Source organism: Andrena cerasifolii, chromosome 2, assembly GCF_050908995.1.
Source record: "Andrena cerasifolii isolate SP2316 chromosome 2, iyAndCera1_principal, whole genome shotgun sequence".
NCBI lineage: Eukaryota > Metazoa > Arthropoda > Insecta > Hymenoptera > Andrenidae > Andrena > Andrena cerasifolii.
This window is the reverse complement of record NC_135119.1, coordinates 23,959,402-23,976,984: the sequence shown is the minus strand read 5'-3', so window position 1 is coordinate 23,976,984 and position 17,583 is coordinate 23,959,402. Positions and strand designations below refer to the sequence as shown.

At 41.2% G+C, this 17,583-nt stretch overlaps 1 protein-coding gene across 1 annotated transcript in view; it reads right to left on the bottom strand.

Moving 5' to 3' along the window:
* LOC143378742 (uncharacterized) overlaps window positions 1–11,048 on the bottom strand; it is a 77,883-nt gene extending 66,835 nt beyond the window's left edge. The window contains exon 1 of the mRNA XM_076830682.1: window positions 10,957–11,048. Within this exon, the coding sequence (XP_076686797.1) occupies window positions 10,957–11,044 (88 nt within the window). The 5' untranslated portion in view covers window positions 11,045–11,048. The remainder of the gene's footprint in view (window positions 1–10,956) is intronic.
* Window positions 11,049–17,583: the final 6,535 nt, after the last annotated feature.

The window sequence follows — 17,583 nt, the reverse complement described above, 5'->3', positions numbered from 1 at the left end:
CAACTTCTACAGACTTCACTATTGCTTTATACACCTAGAAGTTTGCCTCGCGTTCTCCTCAAAATTGCTTTTAAATCAAAGTATCAGCTCCTACAAACTCTCCCAGTAACTCCTGCAAACTTACAAGCTTGTATACCACTTTCTTATTAAAATTGGTTTCGAATCCAATTGTCTACTGTGAAGGCATTACTACAGAGTGGATTAACTGCTACAGATTTCACTATTGCTTTATACACCTAGAAGTTTGCCTCGCGTTCTTCTCAAAATTGCTTTTAAATCAAAGTATCAGCTCCTACAAACTCTCCCAGTAACTCCTACAAACTTACAAGCTTGTATACCACTTTCTTATTAAAATTGGTTTCGAATCAAATTGTCTACTGTGAAGGCATTATTACAGAGTGGATTAACTGCTACAAACCTCAGAATTGCTTGATACACCTCGAAATTCGCCTGAACTTCTCGTCGCACCCATTTTTCCCCAGGAAACCCATCTCACCCTACTAAACCAAACCCCCAAAGCTTCTCCTCCACACCGCTCCACCCTTCTCAGGCAGCCACCTAACCCCAGCAACTCAATTGACCCAGCCGATGCACCGCAGAGTAACCAAACATCTCCCAACCAGGAACTCCGCTATCACCCATCCTTCTCCCCCCATCCTCCGCCGCACGGATACCTCGCAGAATCCCAAAACAACTGGTTCCGTGACCCGGAAAATCATCGAACCTCGGCGGTTCTTCCTCAGCCAGCCAGCTAGGGACGCTCGCGTTTCCGGTTCTCCGCGAGGGGTCTAGCGGCGGGCCGCCGCTGGAATTCAGCGGCAGAAGCGCGCGGCGGCCTCTCTCCGAAGGAGCGGGGAGGGGCGGACGAAGGAGAAGACGAGGAGAAGCAGAAGAGGACGGCGGAGGGCGACAGAGGGAGGAGGGAGGAGGGAGGGTGGACTCTGGGTTTCGCCAAGAAGACGTAACGGTAAATCCGCGGCCGCTGGCGTCCGATGAACCCACTCTCAGCCTCGCTACGGCCTGTTGTAGCCTCCCGAGCGCGCGTCCCCTCCGTGCGGGCCCCGTTCCGTGCTGCTACGCCTTCCCGCCAGCACGTCCGACGCGGCCGGGCGCGGAGGGAGGGCGCTTTGGGCCTGTCATCGAATTATTACCGCGCGGATAAGCGCGCACGGGGCCAGGCGACGACGACGCTGGTTGCGGTGATGCTGGGGCGACGCGGATGGGACTCGGAGTCGCTTAGACGGAGGTTAGGTGCCTCCTCCTCGCGGCTCTCCTACCCAACGGGCCCCGCGGAGCTGGGCTGCTGGACGGGGACAGGGGAGGCCTGAACGCAACGGACGGTTGCGTCATCGGGTATAGAGGGGAAGGGTTAGTATCCGGAAATTGGGTCGGTCGAGAGACGATACGAACACCACCTGCCTCGCTTCTCTCGTTTTCGGAGATTCGTGGGGCACTGATAGGGATTCAGGGGTCAAGGAGATTGGGCGTGGTGCCCGTAGTGACGTATTGGGGCGTGGGGGAGGTTTGGAAATTAGGGGAAGCGAGATTAAAGGTCTGACGGATGAGATACCGAAGTTTAATTAGGGGGAGTTAGTTACAGTGTTTGGTATTCGAATATTAATATTGATACACTTGGGTGTTCCTGGGACTACAGTACTACGGACCTGGCTTTCTCTCAGAAGAACGATTGTATTTTTACATACAATGGGGTAAAGGACCCAATTACTGTCACCTTAAGCTATTTTACTTAAAATAACGAATAAATAAACTATAGTGTATAATCTATGGTATAGATTATAGGTTGAATTAGATAATTCTTTTTGTGTGTGACTTTACAACGTTTATTTATTCATTGTTTTAAGTAAAATAGCTTAAGGTGACAGTAATTGGTTAGGTGTCAGTAATTGGGTCCTTTACTCTGGTTCATTTAATACAAAATAAAAAAAGAATTATTATTTGATTGATTTAGCTTAATCGCAAATATGATTACCTCAAGTATAGGTTAGACTTGTTCCTACGAAGACGAACGTGTTACGCCGTACAACTAAAAACAAGATTTGGCGGCGACACCGTTTAAAATAGTAGACACTGTTAGCGCTGCGGTAGACGTAAATATAAACACAGCTTCAACAGCGTTGTGCGGTTTCAATATGTTATGTTAGATACAGTGGCTCGCATTAATATTCGGACACTTTTTAAAATCGCATAACTTTTTTAGAATTGGTCCAAACAACTTGAGTTTTTTTGAGAAGCTAGAAGGATTAGTTTGCTAACTGACGCGTTTCGTCGTTTTGAAAAAAAAGAATTTGGTTGGAATAGCGAAAAGAATAGTAAAGGTCGATTTTTAAACTTTTTTTTGTGAGCTTGTAATGAAAATTCAAGAAACCCCGTTTGTAGATTGCAGTGAGTTGTATACGTGCCTAAAATTTCATCAAAATCGGTTAACGTTGCTCGCGAAAATTCTCGAAATCAGCGATTCTCGACCTTATTCTGCGATCTTTAAACGTTTGTAGCTCGGAGCATATTTTTCTAAGCACGAGCGCTCATGTGAGCCTGTTGCTTAAATATAATTGTTATTGCGACAAGGTGCCAATTTCGGTGGTGTTTATACCTGTTTGTAAATGTGTTTATTTGGCCATAAGAAAATACATAACAGAATTATATGAATTATATTCATATAATATTCATATAATATTCATATAATATGCATATAATATTCATATAATATTCATATAATATTCATATAATATTCATATAATATTCATATAATATTCATATAATATTCATATAATTCAGTTATGTATTTTCTTATGGCTAAACACATTTACAAAAAAAAAAAAATCAGTTTTGGTGTAGTTGGTGAGGCGGCTGCGCAGTAAACTGAGAGGATCCGCAAGATCGTGGGTTCGAGTCCTCGTCGCCCGATGAGATTTTTTTCCGCGACTCCAGTATATACAGGAATTATAAAACCTATTCCTACAAGATAGCCTAGTTAAAACAGTGCAAGTTGGCACGTGAGGACTGAGAGAACCCACATAGTGACCGCGACCCTAGTACTTTACCATACATCGTCTGTCGTCAGAACAATGTCGAAAGCATGGCTGCGTGTGCGTCGTTCGCCTGATTCTCGGAGCACATATGCACTCCTTGACCGAGGCGAAAAGTGAACAACCCGCGGAGGGAAATTGCGCGCGCGCGCGCGCGCGTACGGGTGAAATGGAAAACGCACTGGGCCGCCTCCTCTCATCTGTGAGTCGTATCGTTTACGTCGTTCGCCGTTAATTCCTCGTCGGCCAGGCACCGTGTCCAGTTACGTGTCCCTGCTCTCGATCCCGCGACGTTCGGTTTATTCGCGCGCAGATTCCTCGTCCGCGCTGTGACGCAACGGAACGGGAGGATGGATCTCATTGGAGTCGGGGATTCGAGGTGAGTTTTGCGCGTAGCTGTTTGCTGAGCTCTTATGAGAATTCCCTAGGGCTGGGAAGCAAATGGGAAATTCGGACGAAATTAAAATTAGCGAGTGTCTCTTCAGGCTAGTGACTATGGTGTACGAGGTTCGAGTTACTAATTTCAAATTATTTTTTTATTTTTTTATTATTTATTTCAGTAAATGAAAGGGCTGGGAAGGAGGGAGAAGTTTCTGTGCAGTTCCACTTTTTCTGTAAAAGGGAATGTATGGTGACTTACACTGGTTATACATATATGAAAATTGAGGAAATCTGTCGATTTGAATTTTGATGTGCCCTGTTGTATTGGTGTTTGGGCTTGAGGAATAGTGGATAGTAATTTAGGTCAATGAGTTTTAAAGTTCCTTTTTAGTTGGAATACAATAGTATTGTAGTAGTTCTTGGGTTTTTGTGATGTTTTATGTTTTTCTGTTTTAGGGTTTCAATCATGGCGCGGGGATTGATCAAAGAGCGATGTCACGAAGTTTGTAGATACACTTCAAGATTAATGACTGTGGGAGAGTATTGCAATTTGATCGTCTTGGAAGTGGTATAATGTTGTTATGTTCGAGTTTCTAGCAAGGAGAGTATTTTAGGTGTCCGCCTCCGATCATTTTGATTTTTGGATATGTTATAGAGGACTGAAAAATAAGAAATACGTGTTTTTTATTTTTCCCCGTTTTCATATTTGGGGGGTGAAAACTGCGTTCAAAGTTAGGGTTGAAAAATCAATTTTGTGGATTTTTGAAAATCTGGCGAGTCAGTCATATTTCGCGTTCAAAGACACAAAATTCGTCCATTGACACTATTCCCCTATCTCTAATAGTTCTCGAGATATTCCACAAAAATGATTTTTCAACCCTAACTTTGAACGCAGTTTTCACCCCTCAAATATGAAAACGGGGAAAAATAAAAAAACACGTATTTCTTATTTTTCGGTCCTCTATAACATATCCAAAAATCAAAATGATCGGAGGCGGACACCTAAAATACTCTCCTTGTAAGTGGCGTAAGTAGGAATATTTGTTCCTGAGTTTTCAAAGAATTTTCAAAGTATATTGGAACACGATGTACCTGCGTATCGGAGCGTCGAGAATCGATGGCGAAAGGAGCAAGCACGAGATATTTCGATCAGTGAAAATAAAGTGTTTTGAGGTTGCGTAATGGACGCGAGTCTGACGCCTCGATTATTCGTCTCGATCGTTCCCCGATCCGAATATTGATCCCCCAGGCAGTAGAATCCGAGATAAGCATCTTCCTTATTCTCAATACCAATTGAAAATCGATCGCAGAGAACAATATTCCTGTATAAATTCCACCTGTCCCCTCTTATCTGCTACTCCAAACCATTTTCTACGTTCTATTATCACAAAAAAATCCACAAATTTACTTGCATTTCAAAATTCAATATCTACATTCTATTATCATTAAAAAAAAATCCGTAAGTTTACTTACCTTCCAAAATTCAATATCTACAAAAAATACTACGATATAAATAACTCCCCTAATGAATGCTAACAAATACCTACGTCATGGTACGAAGACGTGATTGAAATATTAAAATCCACAGTGCCTGCTGAGAATTATTATTTCGCAACAATAGAATGTCTTCCCATTTTTAATTCGGTGATTATTCGTTATTTATTCGTTCCCAACGACAGTGGAGTTCGCGCATGCGAAGTCTAGCTGTCTCCTCTGCTGAAGATCAAGGATGCGAGGTGAAAAGGGGCCACGAAAGGACACGGAGGAAGGGAGAAAGGACAAAACATAGTGGAGGCAGAATATACAGTTATCCCGTGCGCTGCGAGGCGAGTTCTTGCTGCAGTCATGTTGCCCGCTCTTCTTTTCATCTTTCCTGCCCATTATCTCTCCATCCTTGCCCGTGCTTTAATTAACCACCGCCCCAACAACCGTGCACGCTCGCGAAAGGGGATTTTCACGAAAGAAAGCCACGTTGCACGAGACACTAATGCTTGCCTGGTGGACGCGGGGTCCATTTTAATCCAAGTTAAATGCAATGGTGGTGAAAAGAAAATTTAGGTAACTCTTAAACGGTGAGGTGGAGGTCTCATGGACTCCATAATAATGCCTGAGATGCTTGTTTATTTGGATGTTATTTGAAATGAGGATGCAACAGGTCGAATAGTAGTTTTATATTCTTTAAAAATAATATACTTAATATTAATAAACTGACCGAAGACCTGAATATTTTTTTCGAAGGAAAAGTTGAAATTTAACTGTGTAAATAGAAATACAAATTGGGATATAGGAGACCCCACTTTATTACTTAAGGGTTGAAACTTATTTATATGTTTGCATAAGTTAGTAGTGAGTTAAGTATTATATGGTACCAGTGGAATAATTTCAGGAACCCTCAATTTGTGGGATATAAATTTTAAGGCATGACTCTTTTTAATGGATCTATTTTATTTCTGTTACCATTCACGGTTTAAACTTTCTTTCAACCACTACTGTACCAAGCTGCACGTGTTACCTCTTGCTGCATACATAGTATCACTTCTTGAAGAAGGGAAGGGTTTTAGGTCACAACGAGATGAGAATCTATTTAATATAGAAGCTGAGTCTTTGGTGGGCACGAATTAAATCTCGGGGCAAGATGGACTCTGATCTAACATCTAATGAACATCTAGCGATCTTACGTCAAAGGATTAATGGAAGATCGAGGTTCAAGTCATCACTTCGTGGATTTATGAGAGACTATCTTCCGTTTGTGGTGACAATCTGATGGAACGACACTTCAGTCCTTAGGTACTTGTTGAACCTAGGATCAAGCATACTTTGATGGAAAGATAATCGAGTTGAATTAAGGTGTTAGGTAAAACGGGGTTTAGTTGCTCCTTGGTGACCCTACGTTTCTGTACCCCACTTTGGTACACAGATAACTAACAAGGGAAGATCCCGAACCCGAAAATTAAAAAAATAGGTACTGAAACTTTGCGGATATGTAGGGAATTTCCTCCTGATTACAACACAATTTTTTTTTGCTGCTCAAAGTCACACTAACGGGGTGAAATTAACCCCTGAAGATTCGGCTATTCTTCGATTTCATTTTCTAACTCGCAATCTGTTAGATATAGAAAAGAAATTTCAAGACAAAAGTTACTTCTTTTAATTAGATCTATCAAATGGTAAAAGTTCTATCAATTGTTTAAACAATTAGAAAAAAGTTATAAACAAAAATATTAATAATGTTTTCTAAAATTCGTTGTTTGAAGGTAACTATTATTTTGCGGTCCTCTAAAAATATTCGGAAACCAAACTACTCCACTACGGTACACAAACATTCGATTCAAACTTAAATAAAAAAAAAAAAACGAAAAAACCAGAAACACTACACACCTTTTTAAACTGTCACCCCCTACAACAAGCCTCTCAGGATTCTCAACACGAACGATGCCCGCGAAAAGCTTAGGAACAAAATACCATAGAACATAAACCAAAAATCAAAAATCAAATACTAGCATCTCCTTCCAAATTCCCTCACAAAAGTACCTCACCCTCATCAACCCCTAAGCCTCCACATCCTCAAAACCCCGCGACAAACCACCGACTCACCAGCCCTAGAAGCAGCCTACGCTACAAAAAATCCATTCCAAGGACTCCTCTCCGTCCCACTTTCAAGCCAACACACGAGCGAGCGGTGTTCAATAAGAAATTCGATGAAATTCAAGGTGAGGATGGCGAAGAGGGGGAGCGGGTCGCGTAAGAATTGCGTCACCGAGCGTGTGCTGCGTGTGCAGGTAGAGAAACCCGTGGAAAGAGCGGAAAGAACTCCGGCACTGTCCGCGTGGAGGGGGTACAGGGCCCAGTGGCCGCTCCAGGGGAGGGGAAAGGAGGGGGGAGCGCGCGCGTATAAGGTGGCTGTATCCATGCATGCACGTAGGAAGATCGATTCTCGAGCGATCGAGCGAGTCGCACCGGAGGAGGGGAGGGTGGTGGCCAAAGGGGGGTGGGGCGACCGCGCGCCCCCGTTGACTCGTTGACTCACTGACTCTTGACGGACTTACCGTTAACCAGCAAAAGTGAACCAAGTAAGTCGTGTCTCTGGTGCTTGCGGTACCGATTGTGTACCAGGCCGTTGCGCGTACGTGTGGGCGCGATTTAAAGCTCCGTCATTGTCGCCGGCTCGCGTGCAGGGTGGGACGGTCCAAGGGGAGGAAAGCGCGAGGGGAGCCGATCACTGTTTTGAAAGATTCGGCGAATTTTGCTGGGCGACGATTGGGGGTTGGGAGACACGGGGATTGGGAGGTTTCTAGTGCGCCGGTCCAAGTGGGAGGAGCTTAAGGGGCGGGGCTTCAGTGTACTTCGATGTACTGAAGCTTTGGAGAGTGATTGCAGAGTATTTTTGTTAGTATGTTTTGTTAGAAGGTTTTCGGCTTAGAAGTGTTTTTTATAGGGGTGGATTTTTGAGAGTGAAAGGGGTTGCAGCGTGTGAGGGGCGAGGGTGGGAAGGAGATAGGAGATGGAGGGTATTCGAGAATTTTCTTGGAGGTTAGAGGTAATTAGGGAGGGGCGTTTAAGTGGTTGGGGAGAGAAGAGGATCTAGGGATTGGGTTTGGGACCAGTGGGGGCCTTGCGTGGCGAGAGTGGATAGAAAAAAAGTAGCCTCGGGACCTTTGATTTCCGGGTTGTAAATGGCTTGTTTGAGGGTAACATATGTTGCGTCCAGATGCTTGAGAAATTTTTCTCAAGGGCCCATTTTTTATGCTAGTGCCGCGCTGTGGGATGGGGTACGAGTTGCTCTTTGGGGATACGGGTTTTTGTTGGTCATTGTCGAAGGATGTGACTACAGTAATGCTTATTTTTATTTTAGAGGTACAGAGGTAGTACAGACCACCATGCAATAATAGTACAGATATTCTTCGTGATCCTGAAGACAAAAATAAAACAGAAAGGCACCTCCAGTAACCACACAAATAAATACCTCGTCGAACATCTCCCATTTAATCTCAAAGCTACCAAGACAGTAAACACTGTCACTCAAGAACCATCCAACTTTCAACTATCCCTCCTCGCAAACGCCAAAAAATATGGTCCTCTAAAAATGTCCCCGTCAAAGCCGCAAAACCAGATCACGAGCGCCAAGCTCGGTGACCAGAGAACCAACTAGCCCATGGAGAATCTGTGATTTCCAGCGCGAGGATAATCGACGCGACTCGGGTCGCCGTGTAAGGACGGCAGAAGCGTCCTTCGCGGTAAGACGTGTCGATTACCGTAGGTAAATTGCGTGACAGAGCGACGCCATTGAGGAGAACTGGCGGACCTTGACAGTGGCGGGCTCCTTGACGCTGAAGCGGTGTCAGTGAACCGGCCTCCAGGACGACGAACGAGCGGCAACGATCAAGGATACACTCTGCTACCGACACGACCGTAGTCCGCGGTACCCGTTTCTCCGCGAACCCGTTCCTTTTTCGGTTTCGCCACTCCGCACTGCGGCAACTCGCGTTGCACAACGCATCACGCTATTTCGACGTTGCGTTTCAACAACCAATTCGACCTTGGACGGAGTCATTAGCAGCACTCTACTTAGAATCTTGTTTTTTTAAAGAGGTCCAAGTTTTTGGCCAATTTGATCGCCACTATTGTGGAAATTGAGTTGGGGAGGAGTTTTCTGCGTTCTGAATTGAAAAGTACGTTCCGAAGGGTAGGAAATATGTTGTATTATCGCAGCTTTGGAATATTGGGGGTGTCTGTAGTTTATGTAAGGCTATTGGAGGGTATTGGTAATTGTATGTTGAGATTGTAGAATATTATTAACGAATTTATTACACTGAGGGAGTAGTTCAATTTATTATAGGTTTAACTTAGGAGGTTTTTTATTATTGTTATTAAGTTTGGGGAATATATTGAACTAAATTAATTAATAATTCGATGAATCCATAAATTTTTATAGGTATAGTATTATCAAGTTCGAAAGACTTACTTGCAAATAGTGGTTAATAAGCTTATTATTTACAATATAGTATCTTCAGTAATGTATAAAGAAGGTTGCGATATGTGCAAAAAGCTACTGCTCTACAGGTACCTCTTAATATTGGCAGATACTGATAAAATGTTGCAGTTGCGAAAGAGAAAAAATCTAATACTCAGAATATCAAAGCAGTGAAACTGCAAAATAGTGGAATAATTGTAGGTTATTGATATGCTCTAGGTGTATAAAAAATCCAGATTAAGAGAGCTTGAGAAACCATCGCAACAATAAATCCCCAAAATCGCCAGATATTAAAATTGTAGGTCACTGAAATTGAGAAATACTCGAATTCCAAGTGACCAGAGGATTTCGTGTCAACTGCAAAATGTGCCCACACATTATTTGCAACTGAAGAGCCACAGGGGGTATAGCGGTTCTAAATTGCCGGGGCTATTACTGGAATCTCCTGGCAGTTGCATTATCTGTCTCGTAGAGGGAGGCTTGTAATTACGTTTTCATAGTAAAATGTGGCCGACGCAATTTGCAGTCTAATGGACAGAATGACGACACTATGTGCGTCTATACCGTCCACGCTGCATTAACCGCTAATTATTATTCCATCCGAGGAACTGCACTCGCGATAAGCGTGCACGCTTCATTGCGCTTCGGCGAAAACACGCGGTGTACTTTATGCTCCCTCTAATTAAACCGTCTGTCTCTTTCGATCGATGATTTAGGTCCGTGAATTTATTATACGAACTTTGCTACGCGACTCAATCTGTGGAAATCGTTCTACTAAGTGGTACTTAATTGCAGGTTTATACTTTGGGAATAAATCTGGATTATAAAGTGAGACTGTACTTGTATTACAAATTTCTAATAGGTATTTCAAATATCTTTGGCTTTTCGCTAGGACTGACCAAGGCCACTTTCTTTCAAAAATGAGATTTAATTTTGGTGTTTACTAAAAGATAATGCACTGGGCACTAGCTAAGCACCAGAATCTCATTTTTGAGAAAAAGTGGAGTTGGTCAGGATTACCAAGAAGCTAACATAATAATTTGGGTGTAAAGCAAAATTGTATTTCTATTTAAAAAATATATTGTATAATGTATATGATATTTCTGTTATTTCAAATATTCTCAGTTATACTGCAGTTCCACATTATTTGCAGTAGCTGTAGAATTTATTTAACGTTTAATGCTTCTAGAGCTTTTAAAATTCACTATGAATTGGATAGTTCTATTGTCTGAGTTGGAAAGATGAATTAAAATCTTTAGGAAATTCAGAATCAGAACCACCCCCACGCAACAAGAATTAATTAAAAGAAATGTTAAGAGTTTAAATTATTCACTTACCCTGATTCAGTGCATTTTGTCATATTCGCTGAACAAGCTTACACCCCTCTGCTCGTCACAAACAAATTATCATTTCCAGGCTTCGTACGCCCCATTGTCGCCGAGAACATCCCCAAAGCATCCTTCCTGCCTCCCCCTATAACCCTTCGAGCCAGAACCGTCGTTAAAGACACGATAATCGACTTAATCCTTTCCTCCCTCAAACTTTTTCCCCACCTACCTCTAGTAACGAGACAACCCCAACTGTCATTCGACGGTACGGTGAACAGTGGTCGAAGGAAGCTTGGGAAGTTCTGGATTTTTAGCATCTCAAATACGAAAAACAAACCAAAAAAATTAAATTCTGCTAAACTTTCTTTACTAAAATTACAAAAAAATAACGACATCACAAGAATTTCAAGCTTCGCATGTCTCTATTTTCTAATTTAATTTCAATTCCAATTTAACTTCAATTCAATTTCAATTCAATTTCAATTCAATTTCAATTCAATCTCGATTCAATCTCGATTCAATTTCGATTCAATTTCGATTCAATTTCGATTCAATTTCGATTCAATTTCGATTCAATTTCGATTCAATTTCAATTCAATCTCGATTCAATCTCGATTCAATTTCGATTCAATTTCGATTCAATTTCGATTCAATTTCGATTCAATTTCGATTCAATTTCGATTCATTTTCAATTCATTTTCAATTCATTTTCAATTCAATTTCAATTCAATTTCAATTCATTTTCAATTCAATTTCAATTCAATTTCAATTTAATTTTTAACTCTATCAAACATTATGTATTATTAATTCCTATTTGAATCAAATATAAAGCTTCCACTTATTCTCATACTGCATTCAAATCTTGACGAAATTCTATTGAAAGGCGAACTGAAGTCTGTCTACAGTTACAGAAACATTGCTCCACGGATAGTATTTATGAACAATTCAGAAATTATTGGCTCCCCGAATATGGACGGTCCTCGGGTTTCCTGCTAATCCCCGAGCTCCGCTCCGAGTTAGAAAAAAATGAGGAACAAGATGAGGGAGCAGCAGAAGGGGTTAGGGCCAATTTGAAAGGGTAATCCACGGTTTCACGGGCTCAACCCTTCAAACGCGTCGTAAACCACCCTCGAGAAATTACTGTTTCCGCGTTAATCCTCTCGCAATGGCACGCAGAGTCAACTTTTTCCTGCGTTTCTTCAAACTGTTGGCAAATAAGGCGGCCTGCCCCGTCGCCAGGCAACAGTTCCTCGAAATCTTTTTCTGCTGGCTCAGATTTCAGCTGGTTACGAAGGACGCGGTTTTTCTGCGTCGCGGAGACCAGAAGTTAAGCACTCCATAAGCGAAGTCAAGTTTTTTTTAATCTCTGCCTGGTGGACGAGGTTTTGGAGAAAAAAAACAGTACCCACATAATCTGGGGACTGAGTGTGATAATCCTTCTTCAACGAATTAGCCAGGGGATGGGGGATGAAAATTCATGAGGTGGTTATTTGGAATCAAATTTGTGAATTTGTTTCACAATTTTATGAGGAAATTAAAGTTAACTTATCTTTGCAAGATAAGAAGGGAGATAATTGAATTAACTGAAAGAGGGAATAATTAAACCCCAGGAGACCATGTACCATATGAATTACAAATGAGTACCTACCTACTTTATTTTAACGCAATTAAAGTTTTCTGTAATCTTTCAAACGACAAAACTGTCCATTCTATTTCTCGTGAAGCACTCTCTGCTTTTCACATATTATTCCTCGTACTGTGCACTTAATAACTAATAGCTACTCAAAATTTGAACTAAACCCTTGTACACCCCTCTCTTGAGATAAACACCTATAAGAAGATAATGAAATTGTGTCCATAATTCTTTGAAGAACAATTCTGAATCACCCTCCAAGTCAATTATAATTCGATCGAAATAATTTAATTACTAGCTCCACTGCTCGGTTTCGCTCAGAATTTAATTTTTTTTTACAGCGTCACATTCATCTGGATTAGCCAGGCATAATGAGCTGAGGCACATTTCGTGACCCCAGAGTTTACCGTTGGAAAGTTTTTAGGCGACAGACGAACACGCAAACTATAAACTTTCTGCTTCATATATTAGATGCGAAGAGACATGGTACTTCCTTTGAACCTTCAGATTCAGAGTGGAGGGATGAAGTGTTCGTTAAGTTGTTCTAAAAGTAATTGGACTGGCAAGGATCTTTCAGTGCCCACATTCCTCTGAATCAGGAATCATGGAATGATCGAGACGCGTTCGTTAACGTTGCAGCTCCAGATGCTAATGGTGTTGCACATTTTAAAAGGTGGATCCAGGGCCCGTTAATCATCCAACCCATTAACGACGCAAGGAAATGGGTCAACGGTGGCACGTTAATTGCCACCGTTAACGTACTCCACTCGTTACGTTATCGTCCACGGAGGATCTATTCTGGCGATATCCTGTTCGCCAATCGGAATGCGTCTATGAATATCGGGTCGAGGTAACTCGAGCACGACGTTCGATGATCGACGATCGACTCCACGGGTCTACAAAATTGGGTGTGCTAAAAACTTTTTTTAAAACTGTGTAGGTACCGGATTTATAGGAATTTGGACTTCTAAATGCAAAAATACAGGGCGCGTGAAACGGGAGCCAGCGGGATAACTACGCAGGGTGGGCGATCATTAAAATCAGAAGTTTCCTAAATTAGATGTTTCACAAATCAAAAGTTTCCAAAATCAGAAGCTCCCCAAATTAGAGGTTTTCAAAATCAGAAGTTTTCAAAATCACAAGTTCCCTAAACCAGAAGTTTCGAAAATCCCAAGATTCCAAAATGAAAAGTTTCAAAAATCCCAAGTTTCCAAAATGAAAAGTTTCAAAAATCCCAAGATTCCAAAATAAAAAATTTAAAAAATCCAAAGTTTTCAAAATAAAAAATTTAAAAAATCCCAAGTTTCCAAAATGAAAAGTTTAAAAAATCCCAAGTTTCCAAGATGAAAAGTTTAAAAAATCCCAAGTTTCCAAAATGAGAAGTTTAAAAAATCCCAAGATTCCAAAATGAAAAGTTTAAAAAATCCCAAGTTTCTAAAATGAAAAATTTAAAAAATCCCAAGTTTCCAAAATGAGAAGTTTAAAAAATCCCAAGTTTCTAAGATGAAAAGTTTAAAAAATTCCAAGATTCCGAGATGAAAAGTTTAAAAAATCCCAAGTTTCCAAAATGAAAAGTCTAAAAAATCCCAAGTTTCCAAAATGAAAAGTCTAAAAAATCCCAAGTTTCCAAAATGAAAAGTTCTCAAAATAATAAGCATCCAAATGTGAAAAAAAATACAAAATTTCCTTTAAACCACATTACAAAAATACCATCAGAAGCTGTCAATTTCAGCAAAAAAGGCGTTCCATTTTCCTGCCAAATTCGATTCTAAATACTAACACTTCTCGACTTTCTCAACAAGTTTTCGCATCCAAACAAGAATACTAAAAGAATACTAAAGCACCTAGCCCTCCCAAGTTCCTCGGGCCCCCAAAACCAGGAAGAAAGGGGCGGAAAATATGGAAGAGGCATTAAAAGGGAGCCTTAATTCCCCGAGCAGTTGACGACGTGCCATAAACCTGCGTTGCGAGGCGATTTTCCCTCCGACCACCTTTGGCCACTGAAAACGTCGGGGCTAACACACCCCCATAAAAAAGGGTTCGCAATCGTCGGATTCCCGGGGCACGAAGGTGCATTGTTGAAAAAAAAAACCGCCGACTCCGTTACGGACAGTAGGCAAGGCTTAAAAAACGGTCAACGACGGGGGGCTAACTACCGAATTTCGGTTGCTCGACTCGTCGCGCGGGTCTTCCTCGAAGTATGCACGTTTATTGCCCCACCGCCGCCGCCTGGGCTCGCGCAGGCGCTGCGGATCGGCAGCGAGGCGACAGGTACGCGTACCTGACGGGGAAATGGCCGAAAATTGGAACGATCGTGCAACAGGATTCCTGGGGACTGTTCCTCGTTATTTATTGCACTTCATATTCCGAGTTTCGTGGAAGCCAGGCCAACTGCGAGCGACTTCGCGCCGCGTGATGGATTGTGGGGAGACACTTGCTTGCGAGGAATAATTTTTCGACTCTGTGATTGATAGAAGAAAATACTTTTTTTTTGGAAAAAATTGGGTTCGAGGGAGTCTTGTTTATGGGAAAATTACATTGGGTGTTTTATTTATGGATTTGTGTAAATTTTTTGGAAGGGGGACACAAAAAATATGACAAAAGTTCATATAATCGTGTGCCCTATTTAACCTTGCTCATAACTATGACCATTTTTGTGCTCCAATAATTCTTAATGACAGACAGAGAAAATGTAATTGATTCTACTAAATATTTGTATAACTCTTTGTAATTGCACTTGTCTTTCGTAATGGGAAACTAACAGGTTAATTTTGTGTAAATCTTTTAATACATTTGGGAGTACATTTATTCATCTTTTTGAGGAAATCTGCAACACGACAGCTGGAGGCTTGCATTCTGGGCGAAAGTGGCCATTTTCAACACTTCTTATAAAGGTAGAAATTGCACAGTAGGTACTGGAGTACAAAAATAGTTACAACCCTGGAAAAAAGTGCAAGTAGGGCACATGCTTATATGAACATTTTTCATTGTTTTTGTGTCCACCCTTGAAGTGGGTCCCATATGTTAAGGTACACCCTGTATAGAGGCGAGTTAGAAGGATATTATGGTATTCTAATGTAATTTCTGGTTTACAAGAGCAGCACTGTGTGTTGAATTGCCCATTTTTGAATTTCTACTGGTACCTCTAAGACTCCATTCATTATTTCCTCTTTCATAATATCAAAGATTGAAGAAAGCAGTGTATAAGTGTTTTGTAGAGAAACAGCAACCCCCAGGGTGCCTCCTTTCGCCCCCAACCACCCACTGTTAAATATTTAACATTGCAAAGGCGTCATCCGATATTTTACCTCGCTGTGTACAGAAAAGTTAGATGCTCCGTTGATTCCTGTGTTCCTCTAGCAAACAGGCTACCATGTAAAGTATACCCTCACGTCGTAAGCATCCCCTTTGCAACTTGCGCGCTGAAAACAAAGAACTTCCTTTCCCTTCCCTTCTTCATTCAAATAAATTTTCCACCTTGCTCTATAATACACCATCGAACTTCCACAATACGTTCAAGACAAAAGGAACAAGATTCAACGACTAGGCACCCAGTGAGTACCTACGTGGAACACAGTAAAATAAAAAAAATTGGATCTCGAATTTCGAGGTCAAGATCAATTTTGCTGCCAGTTTTCTAACAGAGGTAAAGAACCACCTGTGTGGAGCGTGACATAATTTTTGTACACCCTGTACACCCACTCCACAGCTTCCAAGGCGGGGAAAGTTCTCATAGACCGCGACCCGATCGAAATTCAATCGATCCCCTCGAAAATGGGGGTAGGAAGGAGAGGAAGAAGCAACTTCCTCCAACGCAGCGTCGACCTTTGTCCTAGAGTAATGGAAAAGAAAGGGCGCAGGTGGGGGTAGCAGACTAGAAGATCCATTTTCCCCTCCCCCCCTAGTCGTCCAGGTTCTTCTCGTATTAGAGACCATCCGTCCATCCATCCACGGGTCCATCGCGCAGGAGCGTGGGAGAGAGGGACAGGTGGCTCAGGGTTATCCTACCATATCCTGCGCTCTTCAGTAGCACCTTACCCTCTGTATATTCGATATTTCTGTTCCATATCCCGTGGGCACACCTTGTGGGAAAGCTTCATCCCCCTCGACCGCCGAAAAAGGGATCCAGATCGATCGAGATCTCACCCGCTACCAATCCTGGGAAATTTGCAAATCGGGTCGGGTGTTGATCGCGAGCTGTGGTCCTTTGCAGCGGGGGTGGCAGGAAAGGGGTGGAGTTGCGAAGACCTGGGTGACTACGGTGTAAGTTTTCAATTGTTCACGTTTTCAAGTTTTCCAGGGTTCAAGCTTTCAAACTTTCAAATTTTCAGATTTGAAAATTTTCAAATTTTCAAATTTTCAAATTTTCAAATTTTCAAATTTTCAAATTTTCAAATTTTCAAATTTTCAAATTTTCAAATTTTCAAATTTTCAAATTTTCAAATTTTCAAATTTTCAAATTTTCAAATTTTCAAATTTTCAATTTCTCAATTTCCCAATTTTTCAGGTTTTAAATTTTTCAACTTTACAACCTTTCAACCTTTCAATTTTTCAATTTTCCAATTTTCCAATTGTTCAATATTTCAATTTTCCAATTTTCCAATTGTTCAATATTTCAATTTTCCAATTTTTCAATTTTCCATTTTTCAAATTTCCAATTTTTCCATTTTCCATTTTTCCATTTTTCAAATTTTCAAATTTTCAATTTTTCAATTTTTCAATTTTTCAACATTGCACACCTTTCAATTTTTCAAACTTTTAACCTTTCAACATTTCAACCTTTCAATTTTTCAAACCTTCACCTTTTTAATTTTCAAGTTTTCAACTTCTCAGTTCTCTGGAGGTGACTTGAGTTTCTTTCGTAATACTTCGATGACTACCTGCTCGTTTTGGAGCGAACTCACGCTCACTGCTGATTTTTATCAAGCTTTCCGGATGTTTATTTATTTTCGAAGGCCATTAAAACAGAAGCTTATGGGTACACCAGAAATCATTGAATGGCACAGTTTTACTTTATAGATAATAAATCCTAATATATAAAGCAGAGAGTATGTATATTTATGCGTTTATCTGTCGCCCAAAAAAACTTTCGAACCGTAAACCTGGGGTCACGAAACATGCCTCGGTTAAACAAATAAAAAAAATAAGAAAAATCCGGGCCATACGGGGTAGTAAAGCTACATGGAGATAAAGTTGAATTCCTTGACTCAAGGGGAGTGACAC